The sequence below is a fragment of the Carcharodon carcharias genome, chromosome 6 (assembly GCF_017639515.1).
Source record: "Carcharodon carcharias isolate sCarCar2 chromosome 6, sCarCar2.pri, whole genome shotgun sequence".
NCBI lineage: Eukaryota > Metazoa > Chordata > Chondrichthyes > Lamniformes > Lamnidae > Carcharodon > Carcharodon carcharias.
The window spans coordinates 88,321,168-88,340,817 of NC_054472.1; the positions used below are offsets into that span (position 1 = coordinate 88,321,168).

General features: G+C 40.1%; 1 protein-coding gene across 1 annotated transcript in view; it reads left to right on the plus strand.

Moving 5' to 3' along the window:
- The window catches only part of cops5 (COP9 signalosome subunit 5), a 41,590-nt gene extending 22,207 nt beyond the window's left edge, over positions 1–19,383 (plus strand). The window contains exons 4-8 of the mRNA XM_041190497.1: positions 1,359–1,424; positions 3,319–3,404; positions 12,005–12,116; positions 18,154–18,302; positions 18,743–19,383. Coding sequence (XP_041046431.1) covers positions 1,359–1,424; positions 3,319–3,404; positions 12,005–12,116; positions 18,154–18,302; positions 18,743–18,833 — 504 coding nt within the window. The 3' untranslated portion in view covers positions 18,834–19,383. The remainder of the gene's footprint in view (positions 1–1,358; positions 1,425–3,318; positions 3,405–12,004; positions 12,117–18,153; positions 18,303–18,742) is intronic.
- The last annotated feature ends 267 nt before the right edge of the window (positions 19,384–19,650 follow it).

A 19,650-nucleotide genomic window follows, 5' to 3' on the forward strand; every position in this document is an offset into this window, starting at 1 on the left:
AGGATGTGCGTTGAAGGTTGTTTTTCTGAGAAGGCTGATGACAGATTTAGAGGAAAGGGGACAACATCTGAAGAGCGAGAACCATAATAATATCAGATAACATGGGGGCTAGAAAGGGAAGTTAGGCGCTCACAGTTTAGCAGGAATTGTGTTCAGGGAACAGGTGATGCCTCAAGCAAGGTCTGTTCAGAGATGGCATAAAGGGAAATGGAAGAAAAACTAGAGAAAGATGCATGTTCAGGGCAGCAGGGAATTTTAGAGCAAGTTTGGCCCTGTGGGCAAGTGGGAAGGAGCAGCTGAGGGCCTTGATCTTGGAATCAGAGGTCCATAAGCTTACATTTATCATTTGAGGTGAGGGTGGAGGAGATATGGGAAAGGGGCTTAAGTATATGATTTGCAGTAGGGAGAAGCAACCATGGTTTATTTTTGCGTTCCAGAATGATCCTGGAATATTTAATGGTTTTGGCAGACAGGAGCAGGACCTGATGATGCTCTGTGTTGATGCAAATCTGGCAGTGAACAGCTAAATCAGTTATCCACCATATCTATTCGAGACTGCACTCTTTAGACTTGGGGTAACAGCAAGGGGGAAATAATGGTTTAATGGGGGCTAATATATCAAAGGTGGAGGTGAGGGTATGTTTTAGCCAATCATAGCTGCAGAAATGTTGTGAATGGAGGGCAAAAGGTTATACAGTTGGAATTTTGAAAGTTCAGTAGTGGGTAAATTGTTTTCCAAGTCAGAAGGAAGTGAATAGGGTTGGGGTATGGAAGGAGGATGGAGGTGGACAGTGGTATGAGGAAGTGAGATACCCTTTTTTTTTCTCTCAAAGGGTTGTTAGTATGTGGAATTTTCTTTCCCCAGAAAGCCCTGATAACTGGTTCATTGAATTTATTCAAGACAGAGTTAGATTTTTGAGGGAGTAAAACGTTATGGGGGGCAGATGGCAAAGTGGAGTTGAGACCATAATCGGATCAGCCATGATCTGATTGAATGGTGGAGCAGGCTTGAAGGGCTGAATGGCTTACTCCTACTTAAGTCTGCTGTTCCTATCCTTACATGTGATTAACGGTCTGGATGTGGCATACACCTAGGAGCATCAAGACCATGTGAGATGACCATGGAGGTGAAGGGGGTGCGGGATGGGGGTGTGAATATGGAAGTTTTACATACAGGGAGGTTAAGACGACAGTGAACTCAGAACTTTCAGTGTATAGCTTTTGAACTTTTCTAAATTCATTCTTTCAAACATGGATTATTTATCTGCAGTACATGTTAATGTTTCAGTTGCCTTTTAAAGGATATTTCTATTGGCTTTAAGTGTTAAGAATTTATGAAGTTTGTTAACTTTTTTCAGATTGATCCAACGAGAACTATATCTGCTGGGAAAGTAAACCTAGGGGCTTTCAGGACATATCCTAAGGTAACTCTTTCTGCTGACTTTCTCTGCTTGCTTTCTTCCTTCCTGAAAACATTGGTTGTTATAAGCAGCACCCAATACCTTACGTATCTGTCCTACCTGGCTGTGTTTCATAAAATAATCAAAACAGTGAATAGGCTATTTGCCAATGAATGAGTGAGGAGACCCATCCCTCCTCTTGGAAATGAAACAAATTGTAGTGCCCTTACGGTCACTCTGCCTGAGAGTTGGAAACTCTGAACAGACTAATGTCTGCCTGAATCCATGTGGCTCAACTACTCACCACTTCATACAATGGGAGAGAACCCAAGATAAATGTAACCTGGAAAGGACGAGTCTTGTGCTTTGTGATTTTTTTAAAAAGTCTTGGAAGAGCACTTGGACTAGAAGTCCACAAAAATTGCTCATTACATTTAGCTGTGCATCTAACACGATACACTGCTAGTGGGAGGGCTACAAATGCAAGTTTCAGCACCATCATTGTGTGGATAACTGAACCATAGCGCCACACCTTGAATTTCATGGTCTGCTGCAGGTTCTTGGTTCTGCAATTCACTTTAAATATCTTCAATTTTAACTTCTGCTTACATGCTTGCTACTTCCTGAATTGCTTGCTTGGCCTTGGTGGTCCCTCCTACCTTACTGTCTAGGTGTTTTTTTTCTCTGCCTCGATTGCCTGCTTGGACTTTAGGCCTGTATTAGCCTCAGCTGCAGCAATACTTTGAGGCTTTTCCCACCTTTCTTACTGTTATTTGTAATCTCTACTCATTGTCCTGCTGGTCTTGGTGACTTCTGCCGACCAACCCACTGCTGGCCTCAACAACAACTTGCATTTATATAGTGACTTTATTGTAGTAAATCATCCCAAGGCACTTTGCGGAGGTGTAATCAAACAAAATTTGATTTGAGTGTTATAAGGAGATATTAGGATAGATGACCAAAAGCTTAGTCAAAGAGGTGGTTTTAAGGTAAGTCATGCTGGAGGAGAGAGTAGAAGAGAGGTAGGGATATTTAGGAAGGGAGTTCTAGAGCCTAGGATCTAGGCAGCTGAAGGCACAGCTGGCAACAATAGAGTGGTTAAAATTGGAAATATGCAAGAGGCTAGAATTGGTGGAATGCAGAGATCTGTGATCTAGAGGGAAACGGGAGGAACTTGAAAACCAGAATAAAAATTTCAAAATTGGCTCCTGGTTTGGCAACCACGCCATTGTAAGTCAGTGATCACAGGGATGATGGGTGAATGGTCAGGGACTTCGTGTGAGTTAGGATGTAGCTACTTTAGCAGAGTTTTGGATGAGCTTAGTTTTCAAGGAGCGCATTGGCATAGATGAAACAATGTCATGGATGAGCTACTTTGGTGTCCCCTGCTGCCTTCTTTTGTTTTTTTTGGCTTTCTTGTGCTTCTCAATTGGCCAAACGTTTTTGTGGACAATTGGCTCCTTGTTAATTTTACTAGGCTGAGAGATGCATATTGTACTGATAAGAAATCTAGGTTGTGAGACAGACATCAGGAGCTTCAAAGAAATGAAAAATGAGAGATGGGGGAGAAAGCTGAGGTAGATATTGGGGAGCAAATCTCATGGCATAAAGATCGTTCGGAATTGGGAGCAGATAGAGAAATCGCAAATCAGTTAAGAGACAAAGCAGAAAGATGGATTAAAGTTAAAAATCAGGGAGGCAGAGGAACCATGAGCAACTTCTGAAGACTTACTAGTGAAAATGTGAGAATTTTGAATGTAGTTGCTAGATTTTATGTAAAGGAGCAGAAATTTTGAGTTCAATTTCTTACATAAAGGATGGGGGAAACAGTTATCAGAAAATGTGTAAAATTGACACATTTAAGAGCACCTTCCTTTTAAAATAATTCAAAGATTTTATTGCATACTTTATTTTCTAGGGTTATAAACCACCTGATGAAGGTCCTTCAGAATACCAGACTATTCCACTTAATAAAATAGAAGATTTTGGAGTACACTGCAAACAGTAAGTAACCACCTAGGAAGTTTTTATCTTGTGTGCACGTGCTTTTCAACAATAACCTTGAATAATGCACGTTTCTTATAAATGTTGTGTTTTAGAGTACCTTCTGACTCATCTGAATTTTGTGGTAGTAATGATGGCAAAGCTGTCAACGTTCACCGCATTACTCCTTTGAAACTGACAGCAATTTCTAGAATCACAAATGCAGTTAAATGTGGAACTCCGGGAGCTGCGCTGTGATTCTTCAGAGGGTGCGCTGTTGAGGTACTTCCACCCCACCATAAATACAATCAATTAGAAGTAATTGAACTAATGAGAACTTGCACTCTTAGTCTCACCATTTAAAAAAAAAAATCCTTGAAAAGGTTGCACTTTGTTGAATGAAGTGTAATTTGGTTTGGAACAACATATGTACTATTAAAAAGTGAGGGGATTGGTGCTTTTTATACTACTTGCTTTGTTGTCTGTGAAAACACTTCATTGTGATTGGTTGCTTACCCTGTATGATGTCCTCACTTGCTGGATGTCTGGAGATCTGATGAAAGTCAGAGCTGAACCATTAATTGTTTCTCTCTACAGATGCTACCAGACCTGAATGTTTCCAGTATTTTTTGTTTTTATTTCTGTACTTTGCTTTTGCCTGGAGACCTGTTGGCTTAGCACCAGTTTCACACTGATGGCAGATAGGAGAAACTCAGAACACAGATTGCTCAATCTTTGTGGGCAGCTTTCTTCAAGGTCAGCTGTGGTGCCATTGCTTTGCCACTGACCAAAAATCAGCCTATTAATTCTTTTTTAGGTTTATCAAATCTAGTATTTTGTGCTGTCATTGTTGGCTGCCAGTGAGGTTGAAAATTAAGTATGGCCAGTCCACAAAAAGCTGGACAAAGCCTATCCTTAATTACTGTCCCATCAACCAACTCTTGAGTCTCAGCAACATCATAGGTGTTGTCACCCGTGCTGTCAAGCAGTACCTGCTCACCTGTGCTTAGTTTAGGTGCTATTGGAACCAAACAGGGACAAAAGAGCCGAATTCCAGAGGTGAGCTTAGTGACTGGCCCTTATTTGTTTAGTGAATGCAAATCTCCAAAGCCAAGCAATAGTCTCCTTATTTGCTGAGTTAAAAATGATTATTCCACCACTTAGCCTATGGAGGGGACACTCCTAAGTAATGTGAACAGGTCATCATGGAGTGGTAAGTGAGGTGCAGCAGGGATGGTTTCAATTGGCTTGTGGGTTTTAATCAGTCGGCAGATGTGTGGCGGAATGATGTTTGTGAGGACAGGAAGCCAGGAGAGGGATGTGAAGTGAAGGCTTCCAGTAGCATTCAGTTGACTGTCAAAAAGTTGTGTGTAGTGTTGATCTTTGCCAGACAGGTGCACAGTACTCTGCTGTACTGTATGATAGGGCAGATACTGAGGTCCAGAGTGCTGTGGCCAGTGTAGGTCCAACAAGTTTGGTTCGTAGATTTTTTTCTGGTTTTCACCTTTTCTGCTGTTTTCTTCAGATGTTCCTGGAAGAACAAAGTCCTATCTGGAGTCACCTGCAACTATGTTGTGTTGGGACCATGCTTTTGTGTCTGTTAACGTGCAATTCTTTTTTGGCATTGTGGAGTTGAAATACACTGGATATGGTTTTAGGGGGATTCAGCATGAGAGATCATGTGCTGCAGAAGTCTGTCAACTTTGTAACGTCTTCATTTAAGGTTCGGGTCCCAAGTGCAGAAGGATGGATCTTGGGTGGTAGAACAGATGTCATCAGCAAAGATAAATGTGTTGGCAGGTCATTTGTATATATATTTTTTTTATTCATTCACTGGATGTGGGCTTTGCTGGCTGGGCCAACATTTATTGCCCACCCCTGGTTGTCCTTGAGAAGGTGGTGGTGAGCTGCTGCCTTGAACCACTACAGCCCATGTGATGTAGGTACACCATAGTGCTATTAGGGAGGGAGTTCCAGGATTTTGACCCAGCGAAGGTGAACGAACAGCAATGTATTTCCAAGACAGGATGGTGAGTGGCTTGGAGGGGAACTTCCAGTTTCCCATCTATCTGCTGCCCTTGTACTTTTTAGATGGTAGTGTCATGGGTTTGGAAGGTACTGTTGAAGGAGCCTTGGTGAATTCCTGTGGTGCATCTTGTAGATGGTGTATGCTGCGTCGGTGGTGGATGACATGAATGTTTGTGGATGTGGTGCCAATCAAGCGGGCTGCTATGTCCTTGACGGTGTCAAGCTTCTTGTGTTGTGGGAGCTGCACTCATCCAGACAAATGGGGAATATTCCAACACACTCCTGACTTGTTCCTTGTAGATGGTGGACAGGCTTTGGGGAATCAGGAGGTAAGTACGACTCCTAGCCTCTGACTGGCTCTTGTAGCCAGAGTATTTATATGGCTAGTACAGTTCAGTTTCTGGTCAATGGTAACCCCCAGGATGTTGAAAGTGGGGGATTGAGTGAGGGTAATGCTATTGAACAGCAAGGGGCAATGGTTGGATTCTCTCATGTTGGAGACGGTCATTGCCTGATTCTTCTGTGACGCAAATGTTACTTGCCACTTGTCAGCCCAAGCCTGGATATTATCCAGGTCTTGCTGCATTTGGATATGTACCGCTTTGGTATCTGAGGAGTCGCAAATGGTGCTGAACATTGTGCAATCATCAGCAAACATCCCCACTTCTGACCTTATGATGCAAGGAAGGTCATTGATGAAGCAGCTGAATATGGTTGTGCCGAGGACACTAACCTGAGGAACTCCTACAGTGACGTCCTGGAGCCGAGACGACTGATCTCAAACAACCACAACCTTTGTGCTAGGTATGACTGCAACCACCAGAGAGTTTTCTCCTTGATTCTCATTGACTCCAGTTTTGCCAGGGTTCCTTGATGCTGCACTCAGTCAAATGCTGCCTTGATGTCAAGGGCAGTCACACTCATCTCACCTCAGGAGTTCAGTTCTTTTGTCCATGTTTGAACCAAGAGGTCAGGAACTGGGTGATCCTGGTGGAACTTAAACTGGGCATCAGTGAGCAGATTATCGCTAAGCAACTGCTGCTTGATAGCACTGTTAATGACCCCTTCCATTATTTTACTGACGATGGAGAGTAGACTGATGGGGTGATAATTGGTTGCGTTGGATTTGTCTTGCTTTTATGTACAGGACATTCCTGGGCAATTTTCCACATAGCTGGGTAGATGCCAGTGTTATAGCTGTACTGGAACAGTTTGGCTAGGGGTGCAGCAAGTTCTGGAGCACAAGTCTTCAGTACTATTGCCAGAATATTGTCGGGGACCATTGATGCCTTTGCAGTATCTAATGCCTTCAGCCATTTCTTGATATCAGGTGGGGTGAATCAAATTGGCTGAAGACTGGCATCTGTGATGCTGGGGACCTCCTGGAGGAGGCTGAGATGGATCATCCACTTGGCATTTCTGGCTGAAGATTGTAGTAAATGCACTCAGTGAAATGCTGTACTCCTCCATCATTGAGGATGGGGATATTTGTGAAGCTGTCTCCTCCAGTGAGTAGTTTAATTGTCCACCACCATTCCTGACTGGATGTGGCAGGACTGTAGAGCTTAGATCTGATCCATTGGTTGTGGGATTGCTTAGCTCTGTCACTTGCTGCTTATGCAAGCAAGTTGTCCTGTGTTGTCGGTTGACACCTCCATTTTTAGGTATGCCTGGTGCTGTTACATTCTGTGCCTTTGCCATCCTTTATGCTTCCTCCAAGTGGTGGTCAACATGGAGGGGCACTATTCGTCAGCTGAGGGATAGTGGTACTTGGAGGTTTTCTTGCCCATGTTTGACCTGAGACTTCATGGGGTCCGGAGTCCCAGGGCAACTCCCTCCCCACTGTATACCACTCTACTGCCCCCTCTTTTGGGTCTGTTCTGTAAGGTATGATTCTGAGAGTATGACTGTCAGGCTATTGCTTGACTTGCCTGTGAGACAGCTCCCCCAATTTTGGCACTAGCTCCTATATGTTAGCAAGGAGAACTTTGCAGGATCAACAGGGCTGAGATTGCCATTGTCGTTTCCGGTGCCCAGGTCGATGCCAGGTGGTCCGTCCAGTTTCATTCCTTTTTATGACTTTGTAGTGGTTTGATACAACTGAGTGGCATGAATGCATTTAAGAGTCAGCCATATTGCTATGGAGTCACATGTAGGCCAGATCAAGTAAGGACGGCAGACTGACTTCCTTCCCCAAAGGGGCATTAGTGAACTTTTACAACAGTGGACAATGGTTTCATGGTCATCATTAGGCTTTTAATTCCAGAATTTTATTGAATTTGAATTCAAATTCCACCATCTGCTGTGGTGGGATTTGAACCCAGGTCCCCAGTGCATTACCTTGGGTTTCTGGATTACTAGCCAGCGACCCTACCACTAAGCCATCACCTCCCCTTAAAATATGTTGAACAGCCTTGTTCATGGCCAGTCTTCTCCCTCTCCAAAGGTGACTCTGAATCATCTGTTTCAAAGGAGTGTTTCAACAATTGCCCTGACCCATGGTAGAAGCACTCTTTGCAGCTTTAGGAGCAAGCTAGTGTGGCACACTGTGTGCCATAGCTAGCTGTGAGGTCCAGTAGCACTGTCCTGTCTTCAGGCTCTTTTGGAAGCTAATTTTTGATGCAAGTAGTGAGTGCCAGAACTCGGTCACATATGCTGCTTGCCTTAACAGAAATCAGTTTGGTCAACATTAAGGATGGTCTCTACTTCCAGAGACATGCGTTGTAGGATAAGACACTCAAAGATCTTAAAGCATGCACACAGTAGTGAAATTGGTCAAAAACCTTTTTCCAGGTTTTGGAATGGTAGTGATTTTTGCCAAACGCCAAGCTCCATGAATGAGTTTGAACTTATGATCCTTGTGTAGAACTGAGTCAGCTAGGCCTGTGCACAGGGACCAAGTTGTTTCAAGAATGCTGGTGTGATGTTGCCATATTCCACTGCTTTGCCACATTTTAGGCCTTTTAATGCTTTCTCTATTTCTGTGATCTTGAAGGATTCAGGACTGTAATGTTCTGCATGTTCCTGGTGTTTTTTCAGTTCGTTATAGATGGTGCGTTTTTGTTCTTTTCCACTGGTGTCTCTGCTACATGGAACAGATGACTGGCAACTTGGTTTGGGCTGACTATGGGTGAGTTAATGTAGGTGATTTTTGGGTTGCTCCAATGTGATGAATCTAGCATTTATGACTGGAATGAGTGAAATTGAGCCCCACTGCTGTTTCCTCCCATCTGGTGTGACGTGCAGTGTTGAGAGATTTGATGAGATGGTCTGTTGTATCAGGGTCAGTAGATGATTTATTTTCTTTTCTGGGTGCTGCTCTCTCTGCATCAAGGCTTGGAACATAGATGGGTCAATAGCCACAAGGATTAGCTGTACAAGCAGTGCTTTGAATGGCACCAAAAAAGTGCTCAAATGATCACCTAGAGTACTGTGTAAAGTTTTGGTCATCTTACCGTAAGTTGTCATTAAGTTGTGGTTGCATTCCTGAAAATTGCAACTTTAAGTGAATTGTAGGTTACTATAAGAATCAGTGTTAAAGTCAGTTAGGTTCCTTTGTCTTTTCTGGATGAGAAATTTCCAATGTACTATCAAATCAGCCATGATCTTATTAAATGATGGAGCAGGCTCGAGCTGAATAACCTACTGCTGCTCGTTCGTAAAGGAAATCTGTCCATACCTGGTCTGGCCTACCTGTGAATCCAGACCCAGAGATGTGGTTGACTCTTAAATGCCCTCTGAACAAGGCCAATTAGAGATGGGCGATAAATGCTGGCCCAGCCAGCAACACCCACATCCCATGAACAAATTTTTAAAAATGTATTAGTTGAAATACTATACTATGTGTGCAGCACTGTACATTCCTAACTCAACTAACTTGCAAAATAAAATACATCACCAAATATAAAATAAATAAAATACCATATCCAATAAAGACACTCGCCATACAGTACTTTGAGTGACCAGGCTCCATCTCGTGGCAGAAGTTGGTCAGTGCAGTTGTCAGTGGAAGCCCCAGAACTACTTGCACTGACCAACCTCTGTCACTAGATGGAGTTCAGCACTGGCAAGGCCTAAGGTAGGAACTGAGGGTGGGAGCAAGGGTGGCAGCAGGGGGAAGATGCACTGAGAGCAGGAGTGCTGGGAGAAAGGTTTTATGAGGAGGCACAGAAGAGCAAGTCTGTGGCAAATTATGTTAAAGTGAAACTGGCAAACTTAAGTGGATATACTGACATACTTTGTTAATGATGTTGAAGCAAAACAGCATTTATGTGAGGACTTGCTGTACTTCAGAAAAGATTTAATAGCATTAGAAGCAGTTCATAAAAGTTTCACTCAACTCATTCTTGGGATGAGGGGGTTATCTTAGGACAGGTTGGGCCTGTATCCTTTGGAATTTAGAAGAATAAGAGGTGATTGTATTGAAATATATAAGATCCTAAGGGATTTGACAGGTTCGATACTGATGGGGTGTTCCCCTTTGTGTGAGAGAGACTAGAAGGGGACATAGTTTAAAAATGAGGGGTTTCCCATTTAAGACTGAAATTGGGAAAAGAAAATTCTGCCGGAGGGTTGTTAGTCTGTGGAATTCTTTTCCTCAGAGCAATGGAAGCTGGGTTGTTAAATATTTTTGAGGCTGAGTTAGATCCTTGATTGATTGACAAGGGAGTCAAAGGGTTTAGGCGATTGACCAGAAAGTAGCGTTGAGGCTAATCATGACCTTTATCAAATGGTGGAGCACCTTGAGGTGTTGAATGGGCTACTTTTGATCCTAATTTGTATGTTTGTAACTCACTAAAGCTTCTTCAATAACATCTCCCAAACTCGCAACCTATACCACTTGGCAGGAACATTACCATCTGCAAGTTCCCCTTTTGCGTCTCACTCTCCTGACTTGGAAGTATATCGCTGTTCCTTCACTTTCTGGATCGAAATCTTGGAACTACTTCCCTAACAGCACTATGGTGTGCCTATGCCACATGGATTATATGGTTCAATATGGCAGCTCACTGCCACCACCTCACAGCATTTAGGACTGGGCAATAAATGCTGGCTTTGCGATTGACATCCACATCTTGGTTCAACTTTTAAAAAAATTATTTATAAGGCATAGCATTTATCTTGGTCTCCATTTTAAAATTGGATTGTGTCCTTATTTTATATAATATTTGGATTTAATATTAACAGAATAGCAAAACAAACCAGTTTGAGTAACAGCTGATTGGGTTATCAGAGTCTGGGTTATCAGAGTCTCTGCAGTACATGTTGAGGGCCAGAGAGGGAGATACAAAACTGAGGTCTGAGAGCACTACAGTTTGAGCTGCTACTATTTTTGATGGGCAGTTCCATTATAAATGTAAGCATTGTAATTTTTAGAGTAAGTGCATGCAGATCTAAGGTTTTAATATCCATAATATTATTTGCTCACCCTTCCTGTCTTCAAAACCTTATTTCCTGTGTTCATGTTTTTCATACTTATGTCAATATTCTAATTTAGAATAGATAATGGATTGCAAACTTGTCAGACCATAATTACACACTGCCTCAAGTAGCAGCACTGTTATGGGTTAAAAAAAAATAGGTCTGAGTCCTAGACTGAGTGTTTCCCCACCACCTGAAGACTGCATTTGGTCCTAACTGCTTATGTAGACTACTGAAAGTGTGTATGTAACTTTATTCTATCTATCCAATCGTTATTTTTCATATACAATTTACTAGGTGAGCAGGCAGGTGAATTGTTTCTAGGACTATACTTTTGTCACTGTTTGACAAAATACCTAGGTGGTGCACTGAAAATATTCTACAAGATCAAGAGTGAGAATGGGCTTGCACTCCAACAGTCGAATGTGTTGGTGGGCACTTAAGCCTTTATACATGGTATATTTTTGCTTTAGAAGCACCCAAGCTTGCAAATTATTGGTGACTAGTATCTGGTGATTAAAATATACGCAAACAAAAGTCCATTATCAGATTATCTTACGTGAAAATCTAATTTTAATTCTATTCATTTAAAAAAAAAAATTTTAAACATTTTCAACAAGCCTTATGTCAATATCTTGAAGTGCTTCCAACCAAAGTTCAGTGACTATCCTGCAAGTAAACCCAGCAGTCATTATGTGGCTAAAGAAGAAAAAAAAGATTGAGGGAAACGTGTTTTCCAGGACATTGAAAAGCCCCTCCTGTCCTTCAAAAAGATCTATAAGATACATCTGAACCACTTAAACAGCAACAGATGAGGTCTTCATGTAATGCCTTATATACAAATGGCATCTCTGCATGAAGTGTTGCTTATGTTATGAGCTCAAATCCTAATGTGGACCTTTACTGGACTAAGATGAAGTTATTCTTTTGTTGAGGTGTGCTCTACTCAAATATTGACAGGTATATTTTACCTTATAATGTTGTCCAGTGCAAAACAGTTTTGATGGTGATTGTAGCAAAGTCCATTGCTCAACTTGCTTTGTGAACACTAACAGCCAACACAGGAAGATTGAATTATAATGGCAGCATTTCAAATCCCAGTGAGCACATTATTACAGATTATATACAATAAGAAATGTTTGTTGTAACCTGAAGGATTTATTTTTCTTTAGGTATTATGCCCTTGAAGTTACTTATTTTAAATCATCTCTGGATCGTAAACTTCTTGAACTTCTATGGAACAAGTATTGGGTGAACACACTCAGTTCATCAAGCCTCCTCACAGTGAGTTATCTACGGTTCTGAATTGCTTTAATTTGAGGTTGATGAAGGCAGTGAGAAAGTTATTTGCTGGTACAATATTACCTGTCCTGTTCACAGGTTGCAAGAATGTTTTCTTTTCTGCAGAGTGCTTGTAGCCAATGTACAAATCAAAAAATATAGACTTGGTGTACATTTATACAATAACTGTAGCACTGGGGCAGGTTGACACCAAGATTGTAGTATAAATGGTACCAAAAATAATCCAGCTCCAACATGACAGTAGTGAAGTAGAGTAAAATTCCTTGGGGTTTTACTTCTCTGCTCAAATTACACCAGTCCTAACACATAGATCAAACAGATTTCTAGAAATGCAGATGAAAGAGTAAGTATTTTAATAAATTTTGAGCAATGGGAACAATTTAGACAATTTTTAAAAAGCTGTGAAATATAATGACTGCAGGAATGCTGAGGAGTTGAGTCAATTATAATGGGGAAAGTTGTGTTTTATAAAAAGGAAGGAAATATTGACTGGTTGACAATAGAAATAAATTAATCAAATGTTTGATATGGAACGTGGTGCTGAAACATGGGCATTATTTAAATTGAGAGCTGGTCCATTTGTTCAGAATTTATTAATGCTCATTCTTTCAGCTACAATTGTCATACCTACAGACTAACTTAATAGTCATAACTTGGGTAGGGGAAGAGAGTAGGAAGAAAACTTCTAGTAACAATTGCAGCAGTGCAGTTATTTTTATCTTTTATGTATAGAGTTAAAGGAGAAATTGCCTTCTAAATTAGAAGAAAAAGTATGGGAAATGTCTTCTGCATAGTGTGATTCTGTGGAGAACTCATCTCTCAATGTGTGTAGGGGGAGGGAAGAATTTCATAAATACTAGTTAATGATTTTCTCTTTGATTTAGTTCAGTCTTCAGGCTGGTTCAAATTTGTTAGTTGATTAAAATGATGCAGTTTATGGATGTAACCTCCTTTTAACACACTATTAAGCATATCCTTTTAATATGAAGATATTTACTTGACAATTATATATTTTGTATCTAATGTTATTTCCTCTGGGTGAGGAAGATCAATTGTAGGAGAGGAGGGGACCACTTTGTACATTAAAGATTTCCCAAACCCACATGTCCAAGCTCTTGAGAAGCCCGGCTTCTTCTTTCCACTTCATCCATGTTTCAGGAGCACATTCCATATCAGACACTTCACTAATTTATTTCAGGTCTCTATTCTGTTCTCCAGTTAACATTCTTTCTTTTATTAAACACAACTTTTCCCATTGTAATCCTAGCTCTCAACTGCTTGACATTCCTGCAGTCATATACTGGTAGTTTAATTGCCGAAGCTGATCCAACTGTTCATTTATTAAAATGCTTACTCTTCATTCTGTATTTTTAGGAACCTTAGTAACTTTCCCATTTCCATATTAATATGCTTTCCATCATCATTCATTACTGCAGCATTCAGGCTGTCGGCCAATCTTGTAGTCCACTTGTGGTACTTGCTGCCAGGGCTTTGTCATCAGCAAGCCTTACCACTTTCAATAGTTGGCCTCCAAGTTTGACTCCTTCCTCTACCTGCTTAAACATTTCTCTGACTGTTACTTCTTGAAATATGTTGAATAACAGAGGTGATAGGCGATGCTTTTGTCACACTCACTTTCCAGTCACTCCTGGTTCCTAGTTAAGACCATAAGACATAGGAGCAGAAATTAGGCCATTCGGCCCATTGAGTCTGCTCCACCATTCAATCATGGCTGATAAGTTTCTTAACCTCACTCTCCCGCCTTCTCCCTGTAACCTTTGATCCCCTTACTAATCAAGAACCTATCTATCTTGGTCTTAAATACACTCAATGATCTGGCATCCACAGCCTTCTGTGGCAATGAATTCCATAGATTCACCACTCTGGCTAAAGAAGTTTCTCCTCATCTCTGTTCTAAAAGGTCTTCCCTTTAAATCTTTAAATTTAAAACTTTAAATCCCTTTAAAAGTTCTAATTCTCTCATTCGTGCTTCCTCTCCCTCTCCCAATACCCTAACATGCCCCATATAAAAAGTCATTATTGGGTGCCTATCTCTCCACTCAATACCACTATTCTTTAGATACCTCAATCAGTTTCACCCAATTCACTCTATTGGAGGTTCCTTTAAATCCACAAAGTAAATGTACACCCTTTGATTATGCTCCGCAGTCAACTTTCACATAACTCTTGTTTGATATCCTCCGCAAAACCTAAATTTATCTTTGCCAAGCTATTGTTTCACTTTTGCTCTTGGGCACCTTGTCACCTCACCATAAACTTTTGAAGCATGTGGAATCAAATTGATGTGAAACTCATCACACGTCCTGGTATTTAGTTTTTTTTCCAGAAAATGATTTTCTTTCAGAATCATTAGTTTGATTAAATCATCCCCTTTCAACTGTGACTTTATAGAAATCATGAGTTAATTTGTTGTAAAAGCAAAATACTGCTAATGTTGCAAATTGGAGTTCATTTGTTTCTTCCTCTCCTGTGGTTTTAATTAACTCTGCTGGAATCTTACCAACATCTGTGGCCTTTCCATTCCTGAGCTAATTTTTTGCAACTGTCACTTCATACTCAGACTTAAAGACCTATACAATCAATTTCCACGTCCTCTTCCTTCCATATTTGTGCTAACTGGCTTTCCTCCTTTGACATGGAAAGAGAGATGGCAAGAATAAGAAGAACTTTCTTCAGTTGGGTCAATAAGTTCATTTTTTTTAATTGCTGTAATTTTTATACCTTTTTTAAAAAATAGATATCTTATTACAAATCTTAAGTCTGCACAGATCTCCTATCCATACAATTTGATTTTGTCAGTTTCCAATATACGCTTGTTTTGTGAGTTTTGCTTATGTAAATATTTGTCACTTTGCAATGTCTCTAAATCCCAGCAGCGACGTTCACTGTAAGCTGTTCAGCAACCCAAAAGTCCCTGCACAGGCTGCACATGAGTGGGCCCCTTTCAGCTATCCTGCATTCATAGCCTACCCAAAATAATTTAAAGGAACAATGCACTTAATTAAATCATCCAAGAAAAAAATTTTAGACGGAACGTTGCTCAGCAGCCCCACTGCTTTACTGTGAAACTCCAGGACTGTATCTCCAGTACTGTCCAAGCCCTGTATTGTTCCCATTTCTACTTAAGTGCAGGAATGATCTAACTACAACTTATCCCAATTGTGGCTTTCAGACTGGAATAGATAAGCATTTGAAGAGGGAAGAAAATTTTCAGGACGACAGAAAGTGTAGGCTATTGAACTAGCTAAATCTTTCTTGACGAGCACTGAGCTGGGCTTGACTGGCAGAAAGACCTCATTCAGGGGTGTAACCATTCTATGAATGTAATTGCTTCTGTCCAGTACTGCGAAATACGATATTGTAGTACAACTTGCTTACAACCTCACCTATGTACTTTAGCTTTGAAATGATGACATTGAAATAGACAAGTAATGAAAATTATTTATTATGCATAATATGTATATATGCCACACAGTGATGGAGGGAAATGACAGTCCTTCAAAGCACCATTAAAATCCAGAATTCCTTGAATTAGTCAAATACCATGTTTTTATTCATTGAATATCAGAAGCCTTTACAACACAAACACTCCTTTTGTAAAACAGTGAGTCCTTGGCTCTCTGTGCAATGCCACAGGAGATCTACTAGTAATATATTCAACAATCCTTTTTTTGTTCTTTTTGCCTTAATGCAGCTGTAGGCAATTATAATGTACACTGGTTATGCCATAATTTTATATCCTCAACAGTTAAGATGCTACAGCACCACCACTGTGAAATGATGCATAAAGTTTATGTAGACAGTTTCTATTATGATGATGGACATAGAAAATTGTAATGGAAATATAAAACTAAGGACAGAATCTATTGCTTCAAAATTGAGATTTGAATTAAGTCTGCAAGCTATGTTCAGTTATCCCATTGCCTTCTACCACCTCTGCCTGAAAACTAACTATACTTGGTCTTGACTCTCTCTATACAATGCAGGATGTCAACATGCATTACTAAAATGTTAGGAGTATCTTAAATGCTCTTGCACCTATATAATTAAACACAAATTTGCCCTTCTTCGTTCTTCTAAATTACTTCTAATTTTATTTCTATAAAAAGGAGTGTGTTTAATCCTGATCCTGTTTTTTTTAAATTAATATTTGTTTATCCTTTATACATTGTTTTCTAGGTCCCATTAGCCTTACACTTGTGGAACTGTATTTTTAAAAATAAATTGTCACCTGATTGGGTGAAAACTGTTTTTCAGGGTCATTTTGGGCATAGGACTGTGAAGATTGAACTTGTTCAATCTGGCAGTCAGATTTATAAATAACAAGCAATTCTTCTTTATAAAGAATAATCAATGCATGGAACAGATCTTATAATATTGGAGTTGTAATCCATGTAACCCAATAAATAATTGGAAGTTACAGTAGGGGAAATGTAGAGTGCTTTGGATTGGATGCATCAAATTTAACCCAATGGCCTTCCTCATCCTTAATGACTTTGCAAATTTCAGAAACATTCTAAACAAAGGATAAAGGGCAGCTTTCCCCAACCTAATTAGAGTTCTTGTGTTAACAAAAAATTGAATTGTGAAAGCAAATATTGCTGCCAAATACATATTTTCTTTCTTAGAGATTTTGCAATTATATAGCTCCTTTTGCAGCTCAACCTCCTAAAACGTTTTACAGCAAATAAAGCGCTTCTGAAGTGTAGTTACTGTTGTAATGTGGGAAAGTGGCAGGCAATTGGTGCACAGAAAGCTTCCACAAACAGTAACTGGTAACAACCAATAATTTTAAGTGTTGATTGAGGGATAAATATTAGCTTCAAAGGATAACTCCCCTGCTCTTCAAAATAATGCCATGGAATCTTTTCCATCTACTTGAGACAGCAGACAGGGTCTTGGTTTAACGTTTCATCCAAAAGATGACACCTCCCTCAATATTGTACAGGAGTGTCAGATTACTATGCTCAAGTCTCACTCCTGAGACTTGAACCTATAACCAACTGATTCAGAGGTGAGTGTGTTACCAACTGTGAACCATGGCTGACATTAATTGCTGATATTTGAGAGACAGGAAAAGAGACACTGATGCGAAAGAACTCCACAAAGAGCAGAAGGCACAGGCAGAGAAACAGATGCCAATGCAGTCACGAAAACAGTCACAGAACATTTAATATTTGCAGTGATTGCTTAGAAATCTACAAACTATTGCTGCTAGACTTGCAGGCTCCTGTATCCAAGCTGTAAGAACCATGTTTTCCACCTCTCCTCTCACTGCTGGCAGACACCACAAAGGTACCAATGGGCCATATCCCATGTCACTAGTTTGCACCCCCCCCACCCCTGTCCACAGTAATGCCAGGCTGAATAATTCTTCAATGCTACCAAACTCTAGCAGCTTTGCAGCAGTACTGCAGATTTCAGAGTATCCACCCAAGAATTGTCACAGACCAGGACTATCTTCTAGTCCTACCAAAATGCAGGATCATCTTAAATGAAGTTAAAACCCATTCCTCCATCCAGTACTGTTAGACGTATAATCCCTATACTATTTGTATACTATTAAATCACCTTGCCATGTATTCTCAACTTTAAAACTGGTAAGCTACAAAACTTAAATACATAGGTAAATTCATAAAAAAACAAAAAACTGGGTGATTAGAAATTTAATATTTTAATATTATTGGTTGACCTCATTTAGTGTTGCATACAGAAATTTAAGACCACTTGTAGACTTCAGGTGAAATGGGGTGAGATTATGGATATTTGGACCAGGCTGCGTGAATGTAATGGTCCTCGTTTTGAAGTTGTACACTCTTACTACCTCTAAATATTTCTATTATAAATTCTCATCTCCACATGCCCATCTAAACATGCCACATTGTTATATGTTATGACACTCCCTCATCAGTGGAGCACTGCAGCAGATCGTTTGAGCATCCCAGCTGTGTTGTGGAGAAATATCTTAATAAAAATCTTGCTGTATTTTTCACTGCAGAATGCTGATTACACCACAGGGCAAGTCTTTGACTTGTCTGAAAAGTTGGAACAGTCAGAAGCCCAGCTTGGTCGAGGCAGTTTTATGCTTGGTTTGGACACCCATGATAGAAAATCTGAAGATAAATTAGCCAAAGCTACACGAGACAGGTAAGGGCATATTCATCTTTTAAACTGCACATCTAACCACCAAACTATATATTTAGTTTGTGTGTATAAAAACTGAATTCTTTCAAAAGTTAAAGTTGAAGTGTCTCCCAACTGAATTTCTCTTTAGAATTAAAATTTATTGCCTATTGGACAAATATAAATTTGGGTATTATTCTGCAAATGTAATTTTTTTTGTTGGTTTTTCTTAAAGCTGTTGGAAGAGGGAGAAGGAAGAGATAATGGGAAGGCATCTTGCAATGTATTGTAATTATTGAAAAGCAAGTCCTCTCTGGCTCTGTAGAATGGGATTACTTTGTCTTTTTGCCCCTCCAGAAAGTACCTGGCCTACACTTGGTGCCTATCCTAAGGTCATTCATTTGTGGAAACAAACTAGATTTTAGCAGTTCCAATTTAGTCATTTTATTTGTATTTTTTTCCAGCTGCAAGACTACCATAGAAGCAATACATGGCTTGATGTCTCAAGTTATTAAGGATAAACTCTTCAATCAGATCAATATACCTTCAGCTTAATGTACTCGGTCTCAGCAAAGAAAACTCCTTATAGAATGTGCTGGTGGTGCATGAAGAGACGCCTTACAATTTCAAGTTTTTTTTTTTACACAGATAGCATCTGTAGTTATTTCCCCAGGATGCTGCTGACATTATTATGAGAATTACTGGCTGTTTTCTTAGTTTTCGTTGCCTAAAATTAACATGGTCAAGATAATGTTGCTAAGGTTTCACGAACTGGCAGTTTGTCGGACCACCTCACTTCATTATGGGCAAACCCATTCCTTTATTGGAGCATCAGGAGTCCAGAATAAGAGAAATTCCATTTATGGAGTTTCTAAAAATGGAAAAGTGTAAACAGTATGCACTTTGGTGTGTTATTAAAACAAGTTAATATGCCAGAAGTTGTACTTTGTTTTACAATGGGATTGCACTGAAGGTGCACAGTAGTGACACCTTCCAAATATGATGTAAGATTTTTTAAAAAGTGTACTGTTTCACAATTAACCTACCGAAACATTCGCATCGGTAATAAACTGGGGCATATTAACAATAAATATTTTACTTTTCATTGTTCTGTCTAAATCCACATTTTTTTCATTCATGTGGTGTAAGCGTCGCTGGCTAGGCCAGCCTTTATTGCCCATCCCTAATTTCCCTTAAGGTAGCCATGAGCTGCCGCCTTGAACTGCTGCCGTCCATGTGGATTAGGTGCACCCACAGGGCTGATAGGGTGTTCCAGGACTTTAACCGAGTGACAATGAAGGAACAGCAATATATTTCCAAGTCAGGATGGTATATGGCTTGGGGAGGAACTTGCAGGTACTGGCAGTCCATG